The 21157-nt window shown below is 44.5% G+C and overlaps 1 protein-coding gene across 1 annotated transcript in view; it reads right to left on the reverse strand.

The window, feature by feature from the left end:
- The window catches only part of FER1L6 (fer-1 like family member 6), a gene marked incomplete at its 5' end in the record, with an annotated part of 103320 nt that extends 84996 nt beyond the window's left edge, over positions 1-18324 (reverse strand). The window contains 9 exons of the mRNA XM_081070895.1: positions 451-517; positions 970-1156; positions 1740-1896; positions 3503-3581; positions 7043-7105; positions 10177-10308; positions 10402-10456; positions 12049-12169; positions 18249-18324. Coding sequence (XP_080927021.1) covers positions 451-517; positions 970-1156; positions 1740-1896; positions 3503-3581; positions 7043-7105; positions 10177-10308; positions 10402-10456; positions 12049-12169; positions 18249-18324 — 937 coding nt within the window. The remainder of the gene's footprint in view (positions 1-450; positions 518-969; positions 1157-1739; positions 1897-3502; positions 3582-7042; positions 7106-10176; positions 10309-10401; positions 10457-12048; positions 12170-18248) is intronic.
- Between the last annotated feature and the right edge of the window lie 2833 nt (positions 18325-21157).

Below are 21157 nucleotides of genomic sequence, written 5' to 3' on the forward strand. Positions count from 1 at the left end.
CGCCCCTAAAAACAAAGCCAGGAGGATGGGAATCACGGAAGGAAATGAAAGGGGCCCTTGACTGGACCCAAGAAAAATCTTCAAACAAGCTGGAAATACAAAGTTCGTTGCTAAAAATCATGAACCTGCTTCCTCCTCACACTTGTGAGAATCAGTGACACCCACTGAGTATCACTGATGGCCTACTCTGCGCCAGACACCACGCCAGGCATCGGGGACAAAGGTGAATAAGTCATCGTCCTGTCTCGGGAAATTCTCATCGTCATACTGGGGTTGGGGTGAAACTAACAGCTATACAATGAACAGTTGTTCCATGCATCTCCAGGAATGCAGCAGATAGAGTTCGGCCCAGAGTTCATGTTTTGTAAAAGTAAGACCTCGTGCAAATCACTTCCCCAGTCTGGACCTCAGTTTCCTTGTCGTAAAATGGAGGTGATGTCCTAATCTGACCGCCAACGTGGTCCAGCCCAAAAATACTCCAGGGTTCACCCAGCCAGGTGGAGGGGACAGGGTATACCTATATTTTAAGGGTAGAGACAACATGTGTGTCAGGTGAAGCTTCAAAGTCTGGCCACCCAGGGTTAAGCTCCGACCATGTGCCCAAGCCCTGGTACGTCCAATGGTTCGTGAGCAGGAACAGGAATGTGTAGGCTTCCACAGGATAAGGACTACCTAGGAGAGGGGTGGTAACTTTACAGGGAAACAGCTCTGAGAAATAGCCAGAGATGAGGAAGGAGGCCTGTCTGCCTGTGATCCCCAGTGGCTTCTCTCTGATTGCCTGGGGGTAGTGAGTGGCTAGCCCTCCCCTTTTTCCCTGCCAGGTGCCGCAGTGCCTCTTTGTGGCAAGCTTTCTCTCTCAAGGCACTTCCTAATTTTGATTTTAACTTATTTTCATTTAACTAGAAATATGTTGGGGAAAGAGCAGGGTCTGGCTCAGGTCTGCCATTGTTGGTGACAATGGTTCCTCACCATCTGTCCGGCGAAGGAGACCTCCACGAAGGGATCCACGAGGTCCTTACTGTCACCCACAAACGCTTTGGTGACATTTGCCATGATGCTGGAGTTCATTTTGGGCAACCCTTCCGCTTTGTAGAGTCTCACGTAGAATCTGGCCCAGGGTCTCTCTGATGGAAACCCCTGAGGGATCAAAAGGTTCCTTAGAGGGGGACAAAAACAAAAAATAAAAACAACGCCCTGACTTGAAAGAAGAGAGAGAAAAACCAGAAGCAATTTGGAAGCAGAAAGAAGGATCCTGATATATAAGATAAATCTGAAAAGATTAGAATTCGTTCTTAAAATGAGTTTTCTTCCTGGTGTAAATGACAGCTAAGGGTACGATAAGAATGACTGCAAACTCGTTCAGGTCCTGGAATTAGAGAATAAACACTGTCTCCCACTCTGCACCTTAAAAGAGGTGCATTAAGTCTTCCCATGTAACAAATCAGTCGTTGAAATTATCATCCAAAGAAAAATCAACTAAATTCAAATAAATCAGATGACCTCAGCAATAGCTTGTCTATTATGGGTTATTATAGGAAGACAGCTTTTTCTTATTCTAGAAACTGACCTCCCAAAGGATAGTCACACCTTTGATAAGACACATCTTGATGCAGAATCCCAGGTGGACAAGCAATGAACTTGGCCATTTGTTCTCATGGACCCATAAGGAAAGGGAAGGAGGAAAAGCGACATGGGACATAGCATTTTCCATTGCATGGCCCTGAATGGACCTATCTCACTTTTCTATTTGTTCCTCAGCATCAGAGATTTTGGGGTTGGTCTTTAAGACATCGCCTTTCCCAGTCACGCTGATATCACACTTCAGGTACCCCTTCGTGCCAGTCCTGATGTCGCCAGGGTCTGTGAGCAGGGCCCACTTGTCAACGAATTGATGACCTGTAAAAAACATCCGGATATGATAGCTCTCATATCCTGCACAGATGGACCCAGCAGCTCCACCCAATTCTCTCGCACACCCAAGGCCTCCGACACTCTACTAAGGGGGTAGCTGCCTCCCTTTCCTCCCTCCCCTCCTATTCTTTGCTTCCCACCCTCTTCTCCATGTTTGTCTCCAGCCAGCCACAGGTATGTGGGAAGCCCTCACCCTCGTGGACTTGCCTCGACAGGATTCTAGCTTTGGCGGCATATTAGGACATCAATGGAGTATAGAGTCACACATTGTTTCACAGGCTATGAATATGGCTTCATGAATCTTTTTGTTTGGCCTCCACTGTAAGTCTAAACTTCAAAATCTCTTACAACATCTAGACTATTGCCTTATCTTTTCTAAAAAACAAATTGTTAAATCTGGCAATACAGAGTACACATTTCTACATGACAGCAAGTGGTCAAGGAGCTAAGCAGATGCTACTTTTTCCATACGGATCATGAGCCCTCCCAGCACTGACAGCTTCCATTACCCCTTAATGTATTAAACCCAGCCCACTGCACTCACTCGTGCTCACTGACTGTCCCCCACCAGTCACATGAGCTGCAATCACAGCTTAAGAGGAGGGGTCTTTCTTGAGAAGATCTTTGTTGTTGGCTCTGTTACTTATTAGCTCTTGACCTTGGAAAGTTACCTAGCTACTCTAAGTTTCATTTTCTTATAAATCAGAGATAATAATTCTTATTATAGCAAACCCATATATGGCATGCTGCAGTCATTATTCTGCGCTGGGTTCCATGCTAAACACCTTATGTATATTTATTAACTTAATCTTTCAACGACCCTATGAAGGGGGTAGTATTTTATCCCCATTTTTAAACATGGAAACTGAGGCATGGAGAAGTCAGCTCGTTTGCCAAAGTTTATGCAATGAGGAAAGAGCAGAGTGGAATTTGAACCCAGGTAATCTGGATTCAGAGTCCATATTTTTTCCTCTCCCCTTCTTCTGCCTCCCCCCCATCCACATTCCGGTTCAAGCCAGTGCTTCTCAGTCTAATTGTGTAGACACAGCTCCCTGGCACATGCTGGTGTTATGAGCCTTGCACTCCCCCCCACCCTCCCAGCTGAGGCTGCCAGCGGCACACAGCTGCTCATGGCAGCACATAGTAGCCCACAGCAACGAGAGCCATTGTTCACAATCTTAGCTGCAGAGGGCACAACTCACTGGCCCATATGGGAATTAAAAATACGACTTCGGCATTAGGAGCACAGCGCTCCAACCACCTGAGCCACCAGGCCGGCCCCCAGCTTCCATATTCTTAACTTCTATACTCTCCTGCCTTTCCTGCTTGTATCTCACAGCATTAAATTAGACAGAATTTGTGAGAACAATAATAATAAAAAAATTTGCTCAGAAGTATGGACATATAAGATAATATTACCATTAGATTGTACACTTTGAGCAAAAGAGCCATGTCTTGTTCAACTTTCTATAATTGGTGCTCAGTGCTATTGAATGAATGGTTAAATGGATGAATGAATAAATGAGTTGATCTCCAGGTGGGGTAAACTGGAGAAGAATAAGAGAGATATTGGGAGAAGATGCTTTCTTACCAGGTTGGTTGTACACTGTGCCCAGGTCCACTCTGAAGGAGCCAATCAGTATGCTTCCTATCAGCTTGTGATGAAAGACCTGAGGAGAGATGGAGGAGTGAGTCTAGCAGCACGAAATTTCTCTTTGATCGTAAATCTGTGAAGTAAGATCCTGACACCTCAAAGAGGATTCTAGGCCTTGACCCTTGTCTGGAGCACAGTGACATTTGTTCACCAAACCCCAAAGCAAGCTGTAAAGGACATCCAGAAGAACCTCTTTTTCACAGCAGGTTTTCAGCTCATTGTCTATTGAAGGACGCCTAACAGCCTGTCTGAAAGGGTTTTTTTGTTTTGTTTTGTTTTTTAAATCAAAATGAACTTCTGTGCAGCCCACTGTCCAACACCTATCCGTCAGTGCTTATAGCAAATGTCACTTCCTCCAAGCAGCCCTCTTTGATGCCCCACAGCTTAAAGTGTTCCCTGTCTCCCTTAAACCCCCACAACATGTTCTCAGAGAACTCGTCACATACTGCCTTGGGAAGTTTTGAACACATACAATAGTCAGAACAGGGGAGATAGTCATCCTCAATATTTTGTCTAGTCAGAAGCCAGCAGAGTGCCTGGTTGGTTACAGCAGCACATTTTAACGCTGATGCTTTCACAATAAGGAAGTTTTAAAGGAAGGTGGCAGAACTGGGCCTGGGTCCCGAAACAACATTGTATGAGAAACTGCTGAAGAATCAGAAAGAACTTAAACTTTAACCTTTAATCCAGAAAAGAAAAAACTGGAGATATGGGGGAAGGGTAATGGTGACTTAAGAGTCTTCAAACCTTGGAGACATTGCCACCTAAAAGAGGGAGTAGGTTCTCCATGTGGTTTCCAAGTTACACAGGAAGAGAGATTTCAGTTCACCATAAGGACAATTTTTATAACAGAGCTTCCCAGAAATAGAATGGGCTTTCCTAGAAATGGTGACCTCCCCATCCCTGGATATAATCAAGTAATGCCCAAGAACCCTATGTCAGAGAGGTGGTGGAGAAAGATTCTTGCACCAACTGCAAGTTAAACTAGATCACCTCTAAATTTTCTTCTAATTATAATATCTTATGAGTCCCTTGAATCAAGGATAGCTTCCTACTCTCTTCTACCCACCACATGTCCTTGTTCGTAATAGGTATTCAACAAACATTGAGTGAATTAATGAACGAAGGTCTGGTTGAATGGTGGATGAATGGGAGAATTTTGTAGCTTCTTAACAGCTCCTTTTGGTAGACGCAATAAGAAATAATAAATTGAATTGACTTCAAGAAAGAAGACACGACAGCCCTTCCCATCTCTCTTTCCATGTTTTCTCCCTTGCCCAACCCTTGCAAGGGTGTTAGAGAACGGGGGAAAGCAAGGACAGCTTGGCTTGAATAGAAGAGTTGCTTAAGTCCATGCACACAAAGCTCACAGCTGCTGATGTGGCTTCCCCAAGGTCCAAGCAAGAACACAAGCTTGACTCCACTCTTCTTAGGTCAAAGGCATCTGGGTCCCTGGGAGGCCAGAGCCCCGAACCGATCTTTAAATAACACAAGAGGCCTCTCAAATCATCCACCCCGTGTGAATGCCAGAAAACCCTGGCATGATCAAGCATTAGAACACCAGAACTCTGGGGCATCTCACACACAGAGGGTTGGGGACCCTGCGTGCCTGGGGCCATTGTCAAGGGGAGACGGTCTTTGGCACCACGAGAGTCTGTCACAGCCGGGCTGTCCCTAGAGCAGCTGCTTACAGCACTCCCCCCCTTCTTCAAACATGTTGAATTTATTCTGGGTGTGCTGACTTGTAGTTCAGGGACTGGCAGGAAACTCGCATTCAACACTTCCCTCTCAAGGGGAATTTCCCCTTTTAAACTCTTTGGCCTCTGTTCCTAAGGGTCATTTGGGGAGAACAAAGTATTCTCTTCTTCCAAGTTAGAGGAACAGAAACAGGTAATACCAGCTTTGATCCTCTGTCTACAAATCCACTTGCCCACAGAGAATCATTATCCTTGTCCACAATGCAGTATAAAAGTCTAGCCATTAACTGTTATCTGCAATCTAGACAGTCTTTTAGGAGCCTGCTATACCACCGATCTCACAAACAGGTCGTTTCCTGAGCTATGCAATATAACAAAGTCCTGGGCAATCCTCCCGGTCCTGAAATATCTTCTGCGCCACTTGTCGACATGCCTGAAATTCACACATGAAGGATGTTTGGCTTGTGATGACTTTTCATTCTTCAAGAGTCACATTCTTCAAGTGCCCCTTGGAAAGTCAATATCCTACTTTCATTATTGCCTAAGCCTCATGCGGGACGTCTGTATAATGTTATATGTATTACTATGTATATGAACAAAATATTAAAATAGAGATGAGTGGATGGTAAAGGCAGGCAAGGAAGTCTCCAAATCAAGTTTTATTCTCTTCACAGCTCTCATTAAAATTGGTGTCACTGTTAAGAAAACATTTCCTCATTCTCCACACCTCTTATGTTGGCACATAAAGTCCTTTGAGAACCATTGGAAGACAGCACTTACCCTTCCACCCTCCACCCCACCCCGCCACTTTCAGGCATGCACCCCTGTGAGGACAGAGCCCCAGAGAGCAGTTTCCAGGCTCTCGGCCTCACGTGGAAAGGTGCTGGCTCAGGTAGTAATGGCCATCAACTGTGATCAGATGGCCATCAGCTGTGGTTAGTTGGCCGTCAGCTGTAACCAGTGAGCCATTGGCCACTAATATAACTGCTGTGGCTACGCTAGCAGGAAGAATGGGGGCTAGCGCGAAGATGGTGGCTGGCAAGCGCGGACTGCTGTTAGGACGGTGGGTTGCAGATTATGTAGATCCTGCTTCCTGTGTCTCCAGCCCAGCCGCCAGTGAGAATATATTGGTTTGACTCCCCTATCTATGGCTCCGTGGGTGTTCCTGTTTGGCCTCACCGTATCCTGCGTTCTTATGTGGGGAGCGGGAGCAGAGGTCCCGCAGGCCGCCCCGCACGACAACCCCCTTGTTACCCACTCCATGGGAGAAGTAGTGGTCTTTCAAACTGGTGCGTTCTATGCAGCCTGTCATCCACTGGCCTCTGTCCTTTCCTTGTGAAGATGGTGATGACCCCATTTGTCTTCTCATGTGGACTCTTACTGGTGTGATTAATTATCATTAGTGTGGCTATCACTCCAAGAGGGAAACACTCACATCATAGAAAGAAACCAGCTCAAAAATGCCAATCCATGAAGACGTCATTTGAAGCAGATTTTTCACACTCCCACATTAGCAAGCTACACAATTCAATTCATGACGGCTTGATAGAAGATTACAACTTGCTTCCAACAAGCAAAGATTTTCTTGAGAAGGTTTTCATTCCCAAACTCCTCTACCTTGATTATTTCAAGCCCTAGCCTGTTGGTTTCAAACTCACCAGCTCACACTCACACTCCTGAATCCTATTCTGCCCTAAGCCGGCTGAGCTGTCCTAGAGAGTTCCCGATGCCTAGAATCTCTCCCACCTGCCCCCACTCCCACCAGCAATGATATACTTACTGAGAATTTGATGATCTTGTCAAACAGATGAACTTGGGGCCCAGTGAAGTCGAAGACAAAGTGCTGTAAAACATAAAGTTCATTCTGACTGTGAATCCCAGGCTTGCATTGGAGAACCCTGTTCCTGGAGTAGATTTAAATTTGTATTGGTCTAACTGATTGCGGCATGGTCCTTAAGGGCATGAATATTTATATCATCAATCGACTGGCCATCCCTTATTGAAGGTCATTAAGTCGTTTTAAGTTTTTTGTTTTTTTCAAATACAAAAAATAGCAAAAAAAGGTTACCAACAGCATCTTTGCCCAGGATCCATGTGAGTTTTCTTCCAAAATAGACATGAGAAGTGGAATTGTTGGGTCATGGTTTCTGTGCATGTAAATTTTTAGTAGATAACATGAGATTTCTTTCCAAGTGAGCTAAGCATTTTCCATACCCACAGGATGGAGGAATGACAGCATATGAAAAATAGTCATTTCTCCACACCTTTGCCAATCCTTGATACCGTCAAATCTTTAATTTAATTTAATTTAATTTAATTTAATTTAATTTTGCCTATATACAATGATGGGTGAAAATAGTATCTCCGTGTGGTTTTAATTTGTAGTGAGCTGATGTAAACTTGATTTTCTCAGGAGTTTTCAGTTTCAAACATCCCTGTGAAATTGCTGACATGCACCAGTGAGAGAATGAAAAGAAATTATGGACAAAGGAGATTTCTGATTTTAAGAAAGTGATTGCATTTTAGAGTTGAAGAAGTTTATCCAGACTGGTGTTCCTATTCTACAGCTAAGAAGACTGAAAACCAAAGAATTTAAGAGACATGCCTAGAGTCATAGCTAGTTATTGCGGGGCCTGGGACCAAAGCTGAGTTCTCCTGAAGATATTGCTCAAGGGGCTCAGGTACTAGATGTTTCATCATGTGGACTTTATGAAGTACCTCCCACATGTGAGCTTGTACATATGATCCTAAGGTGCAGAAAACTGGAATGGAGTTTTGCTGTGGGTTGCGTGTTTTGGGGACTGATAGGGATTGGGGGAGATGGAACTAGAAAGTTGTTCTGTACATCATTTATGTTGTTTTTGGGCTGCAGGATGGAGCTGCACATGGCAGCAAGAGCAAAGGGTGAAGTGACTGCTGTGAGCCTGTTTTGAATGGGCTAAACAGAAAAACCAAAATGTGGCAACTGAAAGACGTCATCATATATTATAATAAGACCTTCAGAATGGCAGTCCTTAGGTAGCAATGAAACATTAGAGTATATCCAGGGTATTCTGTTTAAGAAAACGGAAAAACGTATAACATTTCAGGAAGTTTTTCACATATATGTTCAAACTTTTAAAGAGTTTGGTGCACAGAATTTCTTTTATGTGTGAAATTACTTACATGAAAATGTTCACTCTCTGATATATGAGATGCCGTGGGTTCCTCTGGACCAATAAATTAGTTTTAATGTTTATTGCCTTCTGCTGAGTTTCACATTTCAGACTCAGTTGCCTGACACAGGTTCCCTAGACCTCTGAGCTCACACACATTTTTCTAGCTGGGAAATATTCCCAAGCCCCTACTAACCAGTTCCTGCAATATTTGATGAACTTTGGACTTGAAAATTAAAGTCAAAGGCTGTAACAAAGGTTTTTAATTCAATTGTAACAAAGGTTTTTACTTCAATCTGTGTTACTGATTACAGCTGGGTAGAATTTAATGTCATTTAGTTCCAGGATTGTTATGCATAAAGCAAATACTAATTATACTAAATTTGTAGAGCTTTGCACTAAAGCATTTTCATGCACATTATTTCATATCACACCATGCCAAAAGGTGTTATGGAGGTGGGGAGTGGAACAGGAAGGAAACAACTGCCATTTTAACTCATGGTAAAAGGCTCAAAGACAAGAGTGATAAAGAGGAAAGGCGTTAACGGCTGAAATGGGATTTGTGTGTTTTCCACTGGTTTCATTATCCATGCTCTCCCAGCCTTCCTTTTCAATTACCATTCTCATTAGGAAAATAATTAAGAGTTTACTGCATTTTTTTGATAACTCCTGGTGGCGAAGTATATAAGAGAGAACAAGCACTCTTGCATACCGTTAGAGTATGAATTGTTACCTCTTTGGGGGGCAGTTGGGTGATATTAAATTTTTAAATGCATATACTCTTTGCTCTAGTTATGCCACATAAATATTATTTAAGAAGTAGCCAAAGACTGGAAATAATTTTAATATCCTTCAATGAGAAATTGATTGGTTTAGTAAATTACAGTGTGTCGCTGCAATGGGAAATGCTACAGCAACGAGCGAAAATGAGATTGAACTGTATGTCCTGATATAGACTAATCTCCAAAACACATTGGTTTGTGAAAAGAGCAAGGTTGTGTTGAAAAGAGCAGGACAGTGTTGATAGATGCTATCATTTGGTTGCAATATTTATTTGTAGTCTTGTACGTGCCTGGAATATCTCTGGAAGGATTTAAAAACACTTGGTGAGAATGGCTGGCTCTAGGGAGGGGAACTAAGAGATTAGGGATCAAAGATCAGTAGGGCACATATTTTTCACCACATATCATTTTATACTCTTTGCATCTTTTACCATTGTTTTACTGTGTAGTCTTTTTATTTTAGAAAGAGAATTTGGTGTGTTTAATATTTAGAAGCTTCAGGTCTCTCTTTAATGTTTTCCTTTACAATTTTTACGCTGCTTTAAAAAGTCCGACTTTTTTAACTTCCCAACGCAGCATGCCTGTTCCAAAAGTATTAATTAATTCCATTCCCAATGTTTCTGCCATGCGGAAGAATGTATATCTTCTCACTAACCGAGATGCAACACGTTTTTTGACTATCAACCCAGAGCTTATCATGGCTGAAGATGAGCTTATAAGAAATAAGAAAACGGGTCTTACTAAAAATATAGGAATGTATTTAAAATTAGGAGGACTTCCTTACCTCTCCTTTCCATTATCTTTTTGTTAACATGTATAGGGCTGTTTGTAAGGAGGCTCAGAGAGATGAGTGATGGGAAGCAGTCATTTAAGATGAGTGAAGGGCACCGGTTTTCTATTCGGCTGAAGAATACAACAGAGCGGCAGTGAAGAAGAGAGTGTTGGTGGAGAGAATGGAGGTGACTTCCATGACTTACTTCGTTGTAAAATGGGCTGTTGGTTCCCTCCTTCACTGTGGTTTGCCTCTTCTCATCCCCGACTTCAATGATCACAATTGGGTCGATGTTCTCCCCCACCAGCTGGCGGGCCTCGGTGATGGTTATGGCAATCTACAACACAAAGCAGGGCAGACACATGCTGTCCCTGGCCGTTCCTTCACACAAGCAGCAGGGGAGGCTGGGTAGGAAGAGTCCATCACTTACTTGATAATTTTGGGATCTGACCTCCCCGTCGTGGATCTTCGTCAACAGTTTCGATCTATGAAAAGAACGTTCAATGCATTTATTTCATCAAGTAAGAACGTACATTAGTTCCAGAAGCCATGGTAATATTTTCCCAGGTATTTCTAAGTGCTTTTATTTCTATCCTATTTCATGGTCTCTTTATATCTCTGGGAGAGGTAAGTATAAATGGACCAAGGACTTAAACTCTCTATGACTCAGTTTCCCCATCCTAAAAACGGAGCTAATAACAGCACTTCCCACATGAGGTGATTGCTACAATTCAATAATATAATGCATGTAAAGGTTTAACCCAGGGTCTACAAGGATAAATTTGTACTCTCCTTGTGAGTGTGATGATCAGTGTTATTTAGGTTTTATAGAATGAGAAACTGAGATTTTTCAGCAAGTCAGTGGCAGAACTGAACGTGAAGAGGACTTCCCTTGCCTCCAGTCTGACCCTTCCCACGGGACCACTTTGCCATTTTGGGGAGCTATAACCATTCTGAGTGTCGTGATTTCTTCTGAGAGAATTGGTAAAAGAGAACATTAGGAACAACCAAGATGCCATTTCGGCGAGCTTTCACATTCCAGAAGATTTCATTCATCTGGACAGTCATAAATAATTGAAAACAGATGTGCAACACCTGGAATTTAGAGGTTGGATAATAGTAGAAAGAGTCGAAAAATCCTTGTAACCATAGAAGCAGCAACGGGTAGGAAATGAGCTGCGCTTGAGTTCCGACTGAATTTTATTCTCTTGCCTTCTAACAATGCCTCTGGCCTCATTCCATTTCTGCTGACAATAATAGAATCCAGTAGAGAACAGAGGAAACTAGCAGAAATATCAAGGCTTTGGAGTTGGACTGATTGGAATTAGAAAATTTCTTCTCCCCAATTTTGTGATGCTAGCCTTAATTTCCTCACCGGAAAGTGGAGGACCTGAGACCATATGGAGGAGAGCCCAGTGGTACCAGCTGAAGCAATCCTACACTATTGCACCCCCAGCTAACCCTCAGACTGAAATCAGCAGGACTGCCAAATGACCACGGACACATGAGTGATGTATCTCGGACTATTTGGAATCAGTAAAAGTACCCAACTAACCTATAGACTCATGAGCAATAATGAATATGATATTAAGCCACGGAATTTGGGGGTTATTTGTTACATGTCAATAGCTAACTGATACCACAAATCGCATGCAGAAGTCCAGTTTGTTCTGACTTTTTGTTGGGTAGTATAAGAACCACCTTTTCATTCGGGACAAATATAAAGCTAAGACGTCTAGCAGTTTGATGAATTAAAGAGTAGGCAAAGGACAGCTCTCGAATCTCTCTCCTGTTGCTGCCGTCATTCCTGAACTCTGAGGGACATGAGCACCTCAACTCAGGGTATTTAAGGCTAAAAGCTGGTAGAGCCAGGACCCTGGCCTGCTGAAGGCTGACCAGTTTCAAGAGTCTAGCACTGCCGTAGAGAAAGCTGGACATGAGGACATAGCACTCAGTCTTCCTGCCTTCTTCGTAGACGTGACTGGGTGCTATTCTCTGTTCTCCCAGAGCCTGTGGGGGTACCTGGCATGAGAGGTGCTCAGCAAATGTGTGCTCACTCTCTGCATCTGCATTGTACCTTCTCTTTGGAGGAGCTGAGGGGACAGGAGTGATAGAAGCATCATCATAAACCAAATCTCCTCCTGGTCCTTCCTGGTGAGAAGTCCCCTCCTGTGGTGCTTCTGCGTCACCTTGACCATCTAGAGAAGATAAAAGAAAGAAAACCCTCTTCAATAGGACACACAGTAGCAATCTGAGCCCCCAGTCTGTATCCAGCACTGTGCCAGTCCTCGCCAGTGTCAAATTTAACATGTGATTGGCAGAAAAACCAGACACATATCTTACTTTTTAAAAATAAGCATATTCTGTTTCCAAAGAAGAGCATATTGATGTGCATATATTGTAGAAAGAAAACTTGTTTGTGAATTTAAAGGCATGCTTTCAAGTCATAACCTTGCCACAATGGGACTTTAGACAAGTAATTTATTCCTCCTGAACCTCATTAGCAACATTTAAAGTCCATAAGAATCACCTGGGAAGCTGTTAAAATAGATTCCGATTTAATAGGTCTGGGGTTTCTAAGAGCAAGGTCACAGGTAAAGCCATTCCTGTGTCTGAGGGCCAATTTCAAGTAGCCCGGTGAGGCAGGTTAAATAATGTTCCCCAAAGATATAGGGTCTTAGTCCCTGGAACCTGTAAATGTGACCTTATTTGGAAAAAGGTCTTTGCAGATGTGATAAAATTAAGCGTTGAGGTGAGGAGATTATCTTGGATTGTAAAGTGGGGTCCTAACTGCAGTCACCTTTTCCCTCAGAAGGGTGAGAAAGAGGGAGGAAAGAAGAATACAACGTGGGCCATGAGGCAGAGATTGGACAGATGCTGTGGGGACAGAGCCAGGAGTACAGTTTCCAGGCTCTCGGCCTCACATAGAAGTGTTGGCTCAGGTAGTAAATGGCCGTCAATTGTGATTGGCTGGCCATCAGCTGTAGCTAGTTTGCCATCAGCTGTAACCAGTGAGCCATTGGGCACTAATATAACTGCTATGGCTACGCTAACAGAAAAATGGGGGCTAGCAAGAAGATGGTTGTTGGCAAGCACAGATCGCAGTTAGGACGGCGGATTGCAGACAGTGTGGCTCCTGCTTCCTGTGTCTCCAACCCAGCAGCCAGGGAGAATATAGTGATATGACTCCCCTACTTATGGCTCCGTGGGTGTTCCTTTTTGGCTTCATTATATCCTGAGTTCTTATGTGGGGAGCGGGAGCAGAGACCCCCCCCCCACCCTGATACCCCGCACGACAGATGCTGTCACAAACCAAGGAATGCTGCAGCCACCAGAGGCTAGGAGAAGCAAGAAACAGATTCCCCTGAAAGACCGGGGCCCTGCCAATATCTTAATATCAGCCTAGGGATACTGATGGTGGGACTTCTGGGCTCTGTTACTGTGAGAGAATAAATGTGGGTTGTTTTAAGCCACCCAGTCTGTGGTACTTCCGTGTTTCCCCGAAAATAAGACCTAGCCGGACAATCAGCTCTAATGTGTCTTTCGGATCAAAAATTAATATAAGACCCAGTCTTATTTTACTTTTATATAAGACCGGGTATAATATAATATAATATAATATAATATAATATAATATAATATATAATATAATGTCATGTAATGTAATGTAATACTAGGTATAACATCAATATAATATAATATAATAATATAATATAATATAATACAATAAATATTGGGTCTTATATTAATTTTTGTTCCAAAAGATGCATTAGGGCTGATTGTCCAGCTAGGTCTTATTTTCAGGAAAACACGATTGTTACAGCAGCCATAGGAAACTGATACACAATTATTTAGAAAATTTCCATGAATAGCTACCAAACATATTCCTTTCACCTCCTCCTTCCCCACTGGAAGGATTCTGATTTAATCTATCTGGAATGTTGCCTGGATGTAAAGATTTTTTAAATTCCCCGGGTGATTCTGTTATGTAGCAAATCCCGAGAACCACTTCTTAACCAGGTTTTTGGTAAAACCTAAAGAGTGGATGGAACACTCTCCTATACAATAGACTACATGGTGTCATTCAAAGACCTGAATCCAAAACGTCTGTGTTTGAATCCCAGCTCTGCCGCTTTCTTGATCTAAGATTTGGGGCAAGTTACTTAGCTTCTTTCAGCCCTGGTTACGTCATCTAGAAAGCAAGGCAAGGCTAGTGTTATCTACCCCATAGGGCTGATAGGAAAAGCAAACAAAACGTGGATAGCCCCTAGCACAGTGCCTGCCTGGTACACGATGGGTGTTCAGTTGTGTGGATTCCAAGTCACCAGTTACTCAGAATACCTTGGCATTTTTCTCCCTTGTTTATCAAATGAAAGCACTGGACCAAAAAAAGAAAAATTGGTTTTAAAGCTTTTAAAAGCAACATAACCCTGTCATAAATGTAATGTCACGCTAAGTTTATATAACACAAGTCCATTTATACCACGCTGTTCCACATGCCATAGGGTAGAATTCCAGGCAGGGAACCTCCCATAGGGCATTGGCACCACCCTCTTCAGGCAACCCTGAAGCCATTTCTTAGAACTCCAAGCTCCAGGGGACCCAACTGGTAAACTTGTCAACTTAATAATCTCTAAACACCTTCTAGCTTTAATGTATTTTTGTTCTCTGATTTTAATCAGCCACCAAGCAAAACAGGGCCGAGTCAGAAGACAGATGGCATACTGCATCCAAGAGTGTCACAGGAGCTGGTGGACACAGGCCTTGGTAGGTGTTCGGTAGAGAAAGGATGACTGAATGCATGCAGTCACCTTTGACTATTCTCTCACTCTGGAAACAAAAACAAAGACAGCCTGCGGAGACATCAGAAGGAATGCCAGGACCTGATTGCGCTCCTTGAAGCACCCAGATAAAATTAAGCCTTTCCCCTACTTGACTAAAAAACCTCGAGGATGAGGACCAAATGGTATAGATTCAAGTTTCCAGTGAACACTCTTAGGTACCTTCCATATGCCAGAAACTGCTAGGTTAGACGCCAAGGATGGAAGAAGTAACAAATGTGGGCCCCTCCCTCTACATTACATTCTCCAGGGTGAGTCAGGCCCGGAGGTAGAAAGGCAGTCAACTAAAGCTTCTTCTATAGTTTTCTTTCATTTATTCATTCATTCATCATTCATTCATTCATTCATTCATTGAGTTCTGTCCATTCCATTCACCATGGACCATCCAGAGTGACCTCCTAAAAAAAACTCATATCCTCTTGCTTCTCTTCTTAAAATCTCTTCTTGGCTTTCCACCATACTTAGTCCACTCATGACTTTGATGTCCTGCTTTACCTGGCTTCCATCTCCTCCTCCTGGCTCACCTGTCCCTCTGTCCCTGCTGCCGCTGTTTTTTTTTTTTTTTTGTCATACAGGCCTATTTCAGTTTCTTCTACCCTAACAGGCTCTCTCCTGCTTGGAATCTGTCTTCACCTCCCTCTGCCTCAGCTGCTCTCCCTGCCCACCTCCTGGTGGGCTCCTTCACTTCCTTGAAGTTCCAGCTGAAGTGGTACCTCCCCAGAGAACCCCTCTCTGACTGCGCTGAAACAGATTCCCCGGTAGTCTCCATTTCCGCATGCTGTCTATTTTCGTTATGCCACTTTTCTCAACTTGTAATGCAGTTACTTCATCAGGGCACCAACAGATAACAGATGGACCATCCAGAACAGAACCATTTTCTTTTTTTTACAAAGGCGTGGGTTTAGGAAAACCACAAAGGATTGTGCAGCTGTCTGGGGCTCACAGCAGCCAATCTGTTAGTATTTGGAGGCCCCCAAAATGAGGAGAAAGAGCCATTACCAGAGACTAGAAGAAATCAGGTCCCTACAAGGAGCAGCAGCCATCCTTCAATCGAAGGACACATCAAACCACAGATCCAGACCTCACTCTCCTCCTTCTCTCAGACATCCTGCTGGGGCACCCCATTGGGGAAGAAACCTGGGTCATGTGTCCATAGAAGTCAGCCTCCTGGCACAGAGAACAGATGCAGAAGGGTACAGAATAGGTCTGGAGGGGCAAACAGAAGCGTTCTGCACAGAGCTGCCCCGTTTGAGACTATCCAGTGTTCACCATTACATATCCAGAACCTAGCACAGCACCCAACACTCAGCAGACACTTTATTACTATTTGTTGAGTAGATAAATGAATGGATAATCACAGGAGGTATCCAATAACTATTTGTTGGGTAACTAAATTAATGGAGGAGTTAAGATAACTGGAGTTTTAGAAAATTAAGGCATAGCCAGTATACCTCAAAATATACACTGACTTTGAGAATCTTGACACATTTCACCCAGAAAAGTCCTAACTTTCAGGCCAGGCCAAGAAAGACCGACCATGTACTCAGTTCTATGGACTTTGTTTTGTCAGCCCCTGGCCAGCAGGATGGGTGCTATTTACTTTCTAGGAGGGGCTTGATTCCCTTAGCCCTGTTTGCTTTGTGGGTTAAAGACTAATTAGAAGGAGCCCCAGGAGCCAGCCCCTCTGAAATGCCTGTGGTTGGCTGCCCTGCACCTCTGCCAGCTTGTTCTTTCCTCCCCTGTGTTGTGAGTACAAGCGTCTAACTGGAGGCCGACCCATGCAGTAGCAAAGCCCAGACTCTGGTGTGAGACAGACTGAAGATCAGGAACCAGCTTCTCCACTTACAAGCTGTGTGACAGTGGGCAAGCCACTCACCCTCTCTGAACCTCTGTTGTAAGACAGGGACAAAGGAATCTGCATTTTAGAGTAACAAATGATGTCTGTCAAGTAGAAAGCAGCCAGGGCTTATAAAATGTGTCATAGATATTATTTTTCATAAGGTCCTTGAAGGAAAGGATTGTGCCTTATTCAAGCGTGTGTCCCCAGTGTCATAATTTTGAGGCCATCAGGAAAGACCCCGAGCCTTTTCCACCTACTTCCTGATACCTTCAATTTGACTAAATAGACAAGTACTTCTATTTAGCTTTAAGCGTTGTCCCCATTTAAAATGTAATGCTCTCCCACTGCATCCCAGATGACTCTGAATCAACACTTTTATTGTCAACACTTTAATATGATTGGGTTTCCACAGTTTTCTATTGTAAGATTAGGTTTTACCTGAGGGCAAGGAGTGGAGTTAAGTGGGGCATAAGGCTACAGGACGCCTACAGTGGACAGCAGTGAAAGGGGAAGGAGCCCCCCACATGGAGACAGGAGGGATAAAAATAAATCAGCTACACTCCACCATTTGGAGTTAGAAATGTCCAGAAAGCTAGCCTAGAACTGGCTGTTGTCAGGGCCACCCAGCAGAAATCTCTGGGGGACCATGCCAGACCCGTCCATGGGAAGCAGCTGATCCCATTTGATTCAACACACGTAAATGTCTCCTGGATACCAGCCTGGCCTTGAGGGCACGGTTCACACTGACACTCGGGCTTTGTTCTTTTGGTAAAGGAAGTCGCCCATGCTGAGGGCAGAAAGTCAGACAGCCTGGATTTACCTCCCAATGTGTTTGCTCCCTGGCTCTGTGCCTGCCACGGAGGTCAGGCTTCAAGGGTCTGAGCAGCCACACGGGCTCCTGTGAGGAAAAAGACTTTGGCGCACGTGCCTTAATGTTCTCTTATCACCCTCTAGCAAGTCTTTATAATTTCTTAACAACGGCTTTGCATTTTCATTTTTCACTGGGCCCTGCAGTTTCGGGCATCCGGTCTTTCCCTCACTTCACTATCTCTGCATCTCTGTGACCTCACTTATAAAAGTAGGACAACACCTTCTGAGAAGATGATGGAGGGGTTAAATGAGACAATACATGCAAAGCCTCCCCCACAGCAGCTGCTATGCTCACTGCTGTCAACGTCTCACTTGATCCTTCCAATGGCACGTCAGGTCAGCCCAGCAACCCGTGTCATGTCCATTTGACAAAGGGAGAAATTGAGATTCAGAGCCACGGAGTACTTATTTTGGGCCACAGACAAATCAGAACAGAAATGGGAACCCGAGTCCAGTCTCTGCTTCTTCCCCTTCCACAGCCCAGCTGGTGTCCACCCGCCTCTGTTTGTTCCAATGACTAGATGGGCCAGCCACTCTGGGCAGGTGGCCTTGGGCCACACCTGTAATCAGCAGGGTCTGGAAGACCCAGCAGGCAGCACGTGTCCCACCTCACTCCTATGGAGAGTGAACCCCGTCCTCAGCCAAGGAGGGGTCCACTCTGTGAGGCCAACTGACCGCAGAGCCCCATGGTAGTGGTCAGCTCCTCCCCCCACCCAAAAGCCTCACCTTCGGCAGCCTTGTTGGCTAGGATTAACCCCTTCTCTGCTTTCTTCTTCTTCTTCTTCAGCTTCAGCCCAAACATCCCCTTTCTGAAAAAAAGAAGAAAACATTAAACAACACAGTAATAGTAATTTTGAGTCCTTCAGACATGTTAGGAAAACACACACACACACACACACACACACACATACACAGTTCGGGAAACCAAGCAGCCTCCTCATCCACTTAGGATGGGAATCAAAAGACAAGTGTCAGGACGACCCAACGAGTGATCCAGAGAGCTCTCTTTAGGCAGAAAGCATGAAAACCCCACCTGAACAAAACTCGTGTGGGAAAAAAAATCATGAGGTCCACCTGCAATTGCACTTAAATGAGGCATAATCCTAATACCAACAGCACTAGCTGGCATTTCTCCAATTCTCCTCACTCACCTGTGCCAAGCATGCAAAACAAATGACATCATTCAATCATGACATCAATATAGCAACCCCCTCCTATCCATCTTACAGATGAGTGGCCAAGGCCCAGAGAGGGTAGGTAATGTTTCTAAGGTCACACATCTCCTAAGTGTCCCAGCTACCAGGAACCCAGGTCTGCGTGATATCAGAGCCCAGGCTCTAACACCACATCTTGGCCTTGAGCCTGCCGATTTCCCTGGGCAGCGTGAACACCTATCCAGAAATAGGCTGTCAGACCATTTCTAAAGTCAGGAAGCCCTGGGACTTACTGAGGTCACACCACAGGGCACAGCTAAGCTGATACGTGGTATGTGACCCAAATATCAGCTACTGTTATTATTGTTATTATTGGCCTGGAGCGGGAAGCCATCTGGGGGCCTCCTTCTCTTCCCAGGAAAAGGCCCTAGTCTGCTGTCTCTAACAGACAACAGGAGTATCCCGACATTTCACCACCGTCCCAAGAGAATCCCCTTCTGGAGTTAAAGGACTGAAGAGCAGCTAGCTCTGTGCAAAAATGGAAGACCACAGGGCGGAGGAGAGTCCTAGCCTTCAGGCTGGAAGTCTGGTGGGGAAGCGGTGGAGGAAACAAGAGGAGGAACAAGAAAAGACTGGAAGAGGAGGGAAGAAAGAGTAACAAAGACTGAAACCCTCTCGATGAGTGTTTGCAGTTCCACAGCAATTCAACAAAAGTGGTAGGGCCATCAAAGGGTTCCATTTTGCTCACATAGTTATGACTTATGCAGGGGTGGAGGGCACTGGCTAAAATCAGGGACTCCACACTTGCCTGGATTCTAAACTGGCAACCTGGCAAAGGTCACTTAACCTTTCTACACTTCAGGGTCTTCATGGGTAAAATGAGATAACAAATGTAAAGCATTTAGCATGGTCCCTGGAACACACTGGTTGCTCAATAAACGTTCGTTTTTCTTATTATTCTAGGGGATTGGATCAGACCAATGAGCAGAAGCTACTAGGAGACACATTTCCACTCATTCATTCATCTGTTTATTCTGTTTACGTCCTGCTTTGAGCCAGATGAACGATTAAGAACCCCTCCATATTAATGCTGACTGAACCGTGGAATGGACTGCACTAAACAGGGGTGAGTTCCCTGTCCCTAGAGGTATACAAGGAAAAGGTCTGAGGTCCACAGATCAAGGATGCTATAGAGAGGACAAACATCAGAAAGGGCAAGGGGAGCAACCTGAGGGACACTTTGAGACCCTGAGATACAGTACAAGGGAAAAAAAAATGGGTTCTTGAACCACCCAGACATGGATGGATTGGCCAAGTCACCATACCTCTCTGAGCCTCAGTTTCCCCATGAGTACAAGGGAGGTAATAATAAAGTGTTTGTTTTATAGGACTGTTGTCAGAATAAAATGAGGCGAAGTAAGCAAAGTGCCCAGGGCAGTGCCTAGTGTATAAAAAGTGCTACAAAAGAAAAAAAGAAAAAAACCCTCTTCAGAGGTAGCATAGTTTCCTCTTTGATTTGCCATCATCCTGTGATAAGAACATCATTCCAAGTCTCCCAGGAATCTCAGGAAAACATGCACAAGGGAGATTGCCTTTGTCTGAAACGTCTTAAAGGAAACTTCCAGTATAAGTTCTTGCTATCCTGCGTTCAACGGGGAGTTACCGAGCAGAGGGCCCAAGACCAGTACTGTCCAAACTCTGAATTGCCACAGGGACACCAACGCCTCACTGCTGTGCTCATTTCAGAGGCAGAATCTGACGTTCCCGGGAACCTGGCCAGTGGGCTCTGCAGACTACTTGAAAAGGCTGAGTGTCTTCCTTCTGCAAATAGGAAGTCGCTGCTAATAAATGACAGTATCTACCAGATGGAGACATGAGGTTCCTTTAGGAATAGACTCATCACCAGTGGCCTTAGCATTCTGAATCTCCCACTGGGCAGCTGGGGACTGAGGCACTGAGGGCACTGGGACATGCCCGACATGGCTGCCGTGGCAGGAGAGGAGGGAGAGATGTCTCACCTCTTACAGATGGGCACCCCTGGCCCTCTGAAACCAAGAGCTCTTGGCCCTGCCGTCCCCTAGAGGCAACTAAGAAAATTTAAACGAGTCTGATGCCTGGAGTCCCTTTCAGAGAGTTTTCATTGCTTTGGAGAAGAACTAGTGCTGAGAAAGCCTGCTTCAGGCATAGCTCAGATCCCCTGCAGAGGAATTGCCTGAAGGATTTACAACCAATTCAGCTCTCTGGGGTGGGTTGATGTTTGTTTCACAAACACACAAGGTTGTTTGCCCGAAACCCTGAGTCAGTCATCAAGGGCACTCCCAGCCTGACTCTGAGCATGAAAAGCCTTCCTGATGACAATTGGTATCTCCTCCTCAGCCCCAGGACATCTGCAGTAGAGAGGATACAAAACTCACCAGCCAGAGCCATCATGCCACTTATAGGTTGGGCAGTAGAGAGTAAACGGGTGACACAAGACTCAGC

This window comes from Rhinolophus hipposideros (assembly GCF_964194185.1).
Source record: "Rhinolophus hipposideros genome assembly, chromosome: 13".
Taxonomy (NCBI): domain Eukaryota; kingdom Metazoa; phylum Chordata; class Mammalia; order Chiroptera; family Rhinolophidae; genus Rhinolophus; species Rhinolophus hipposideros.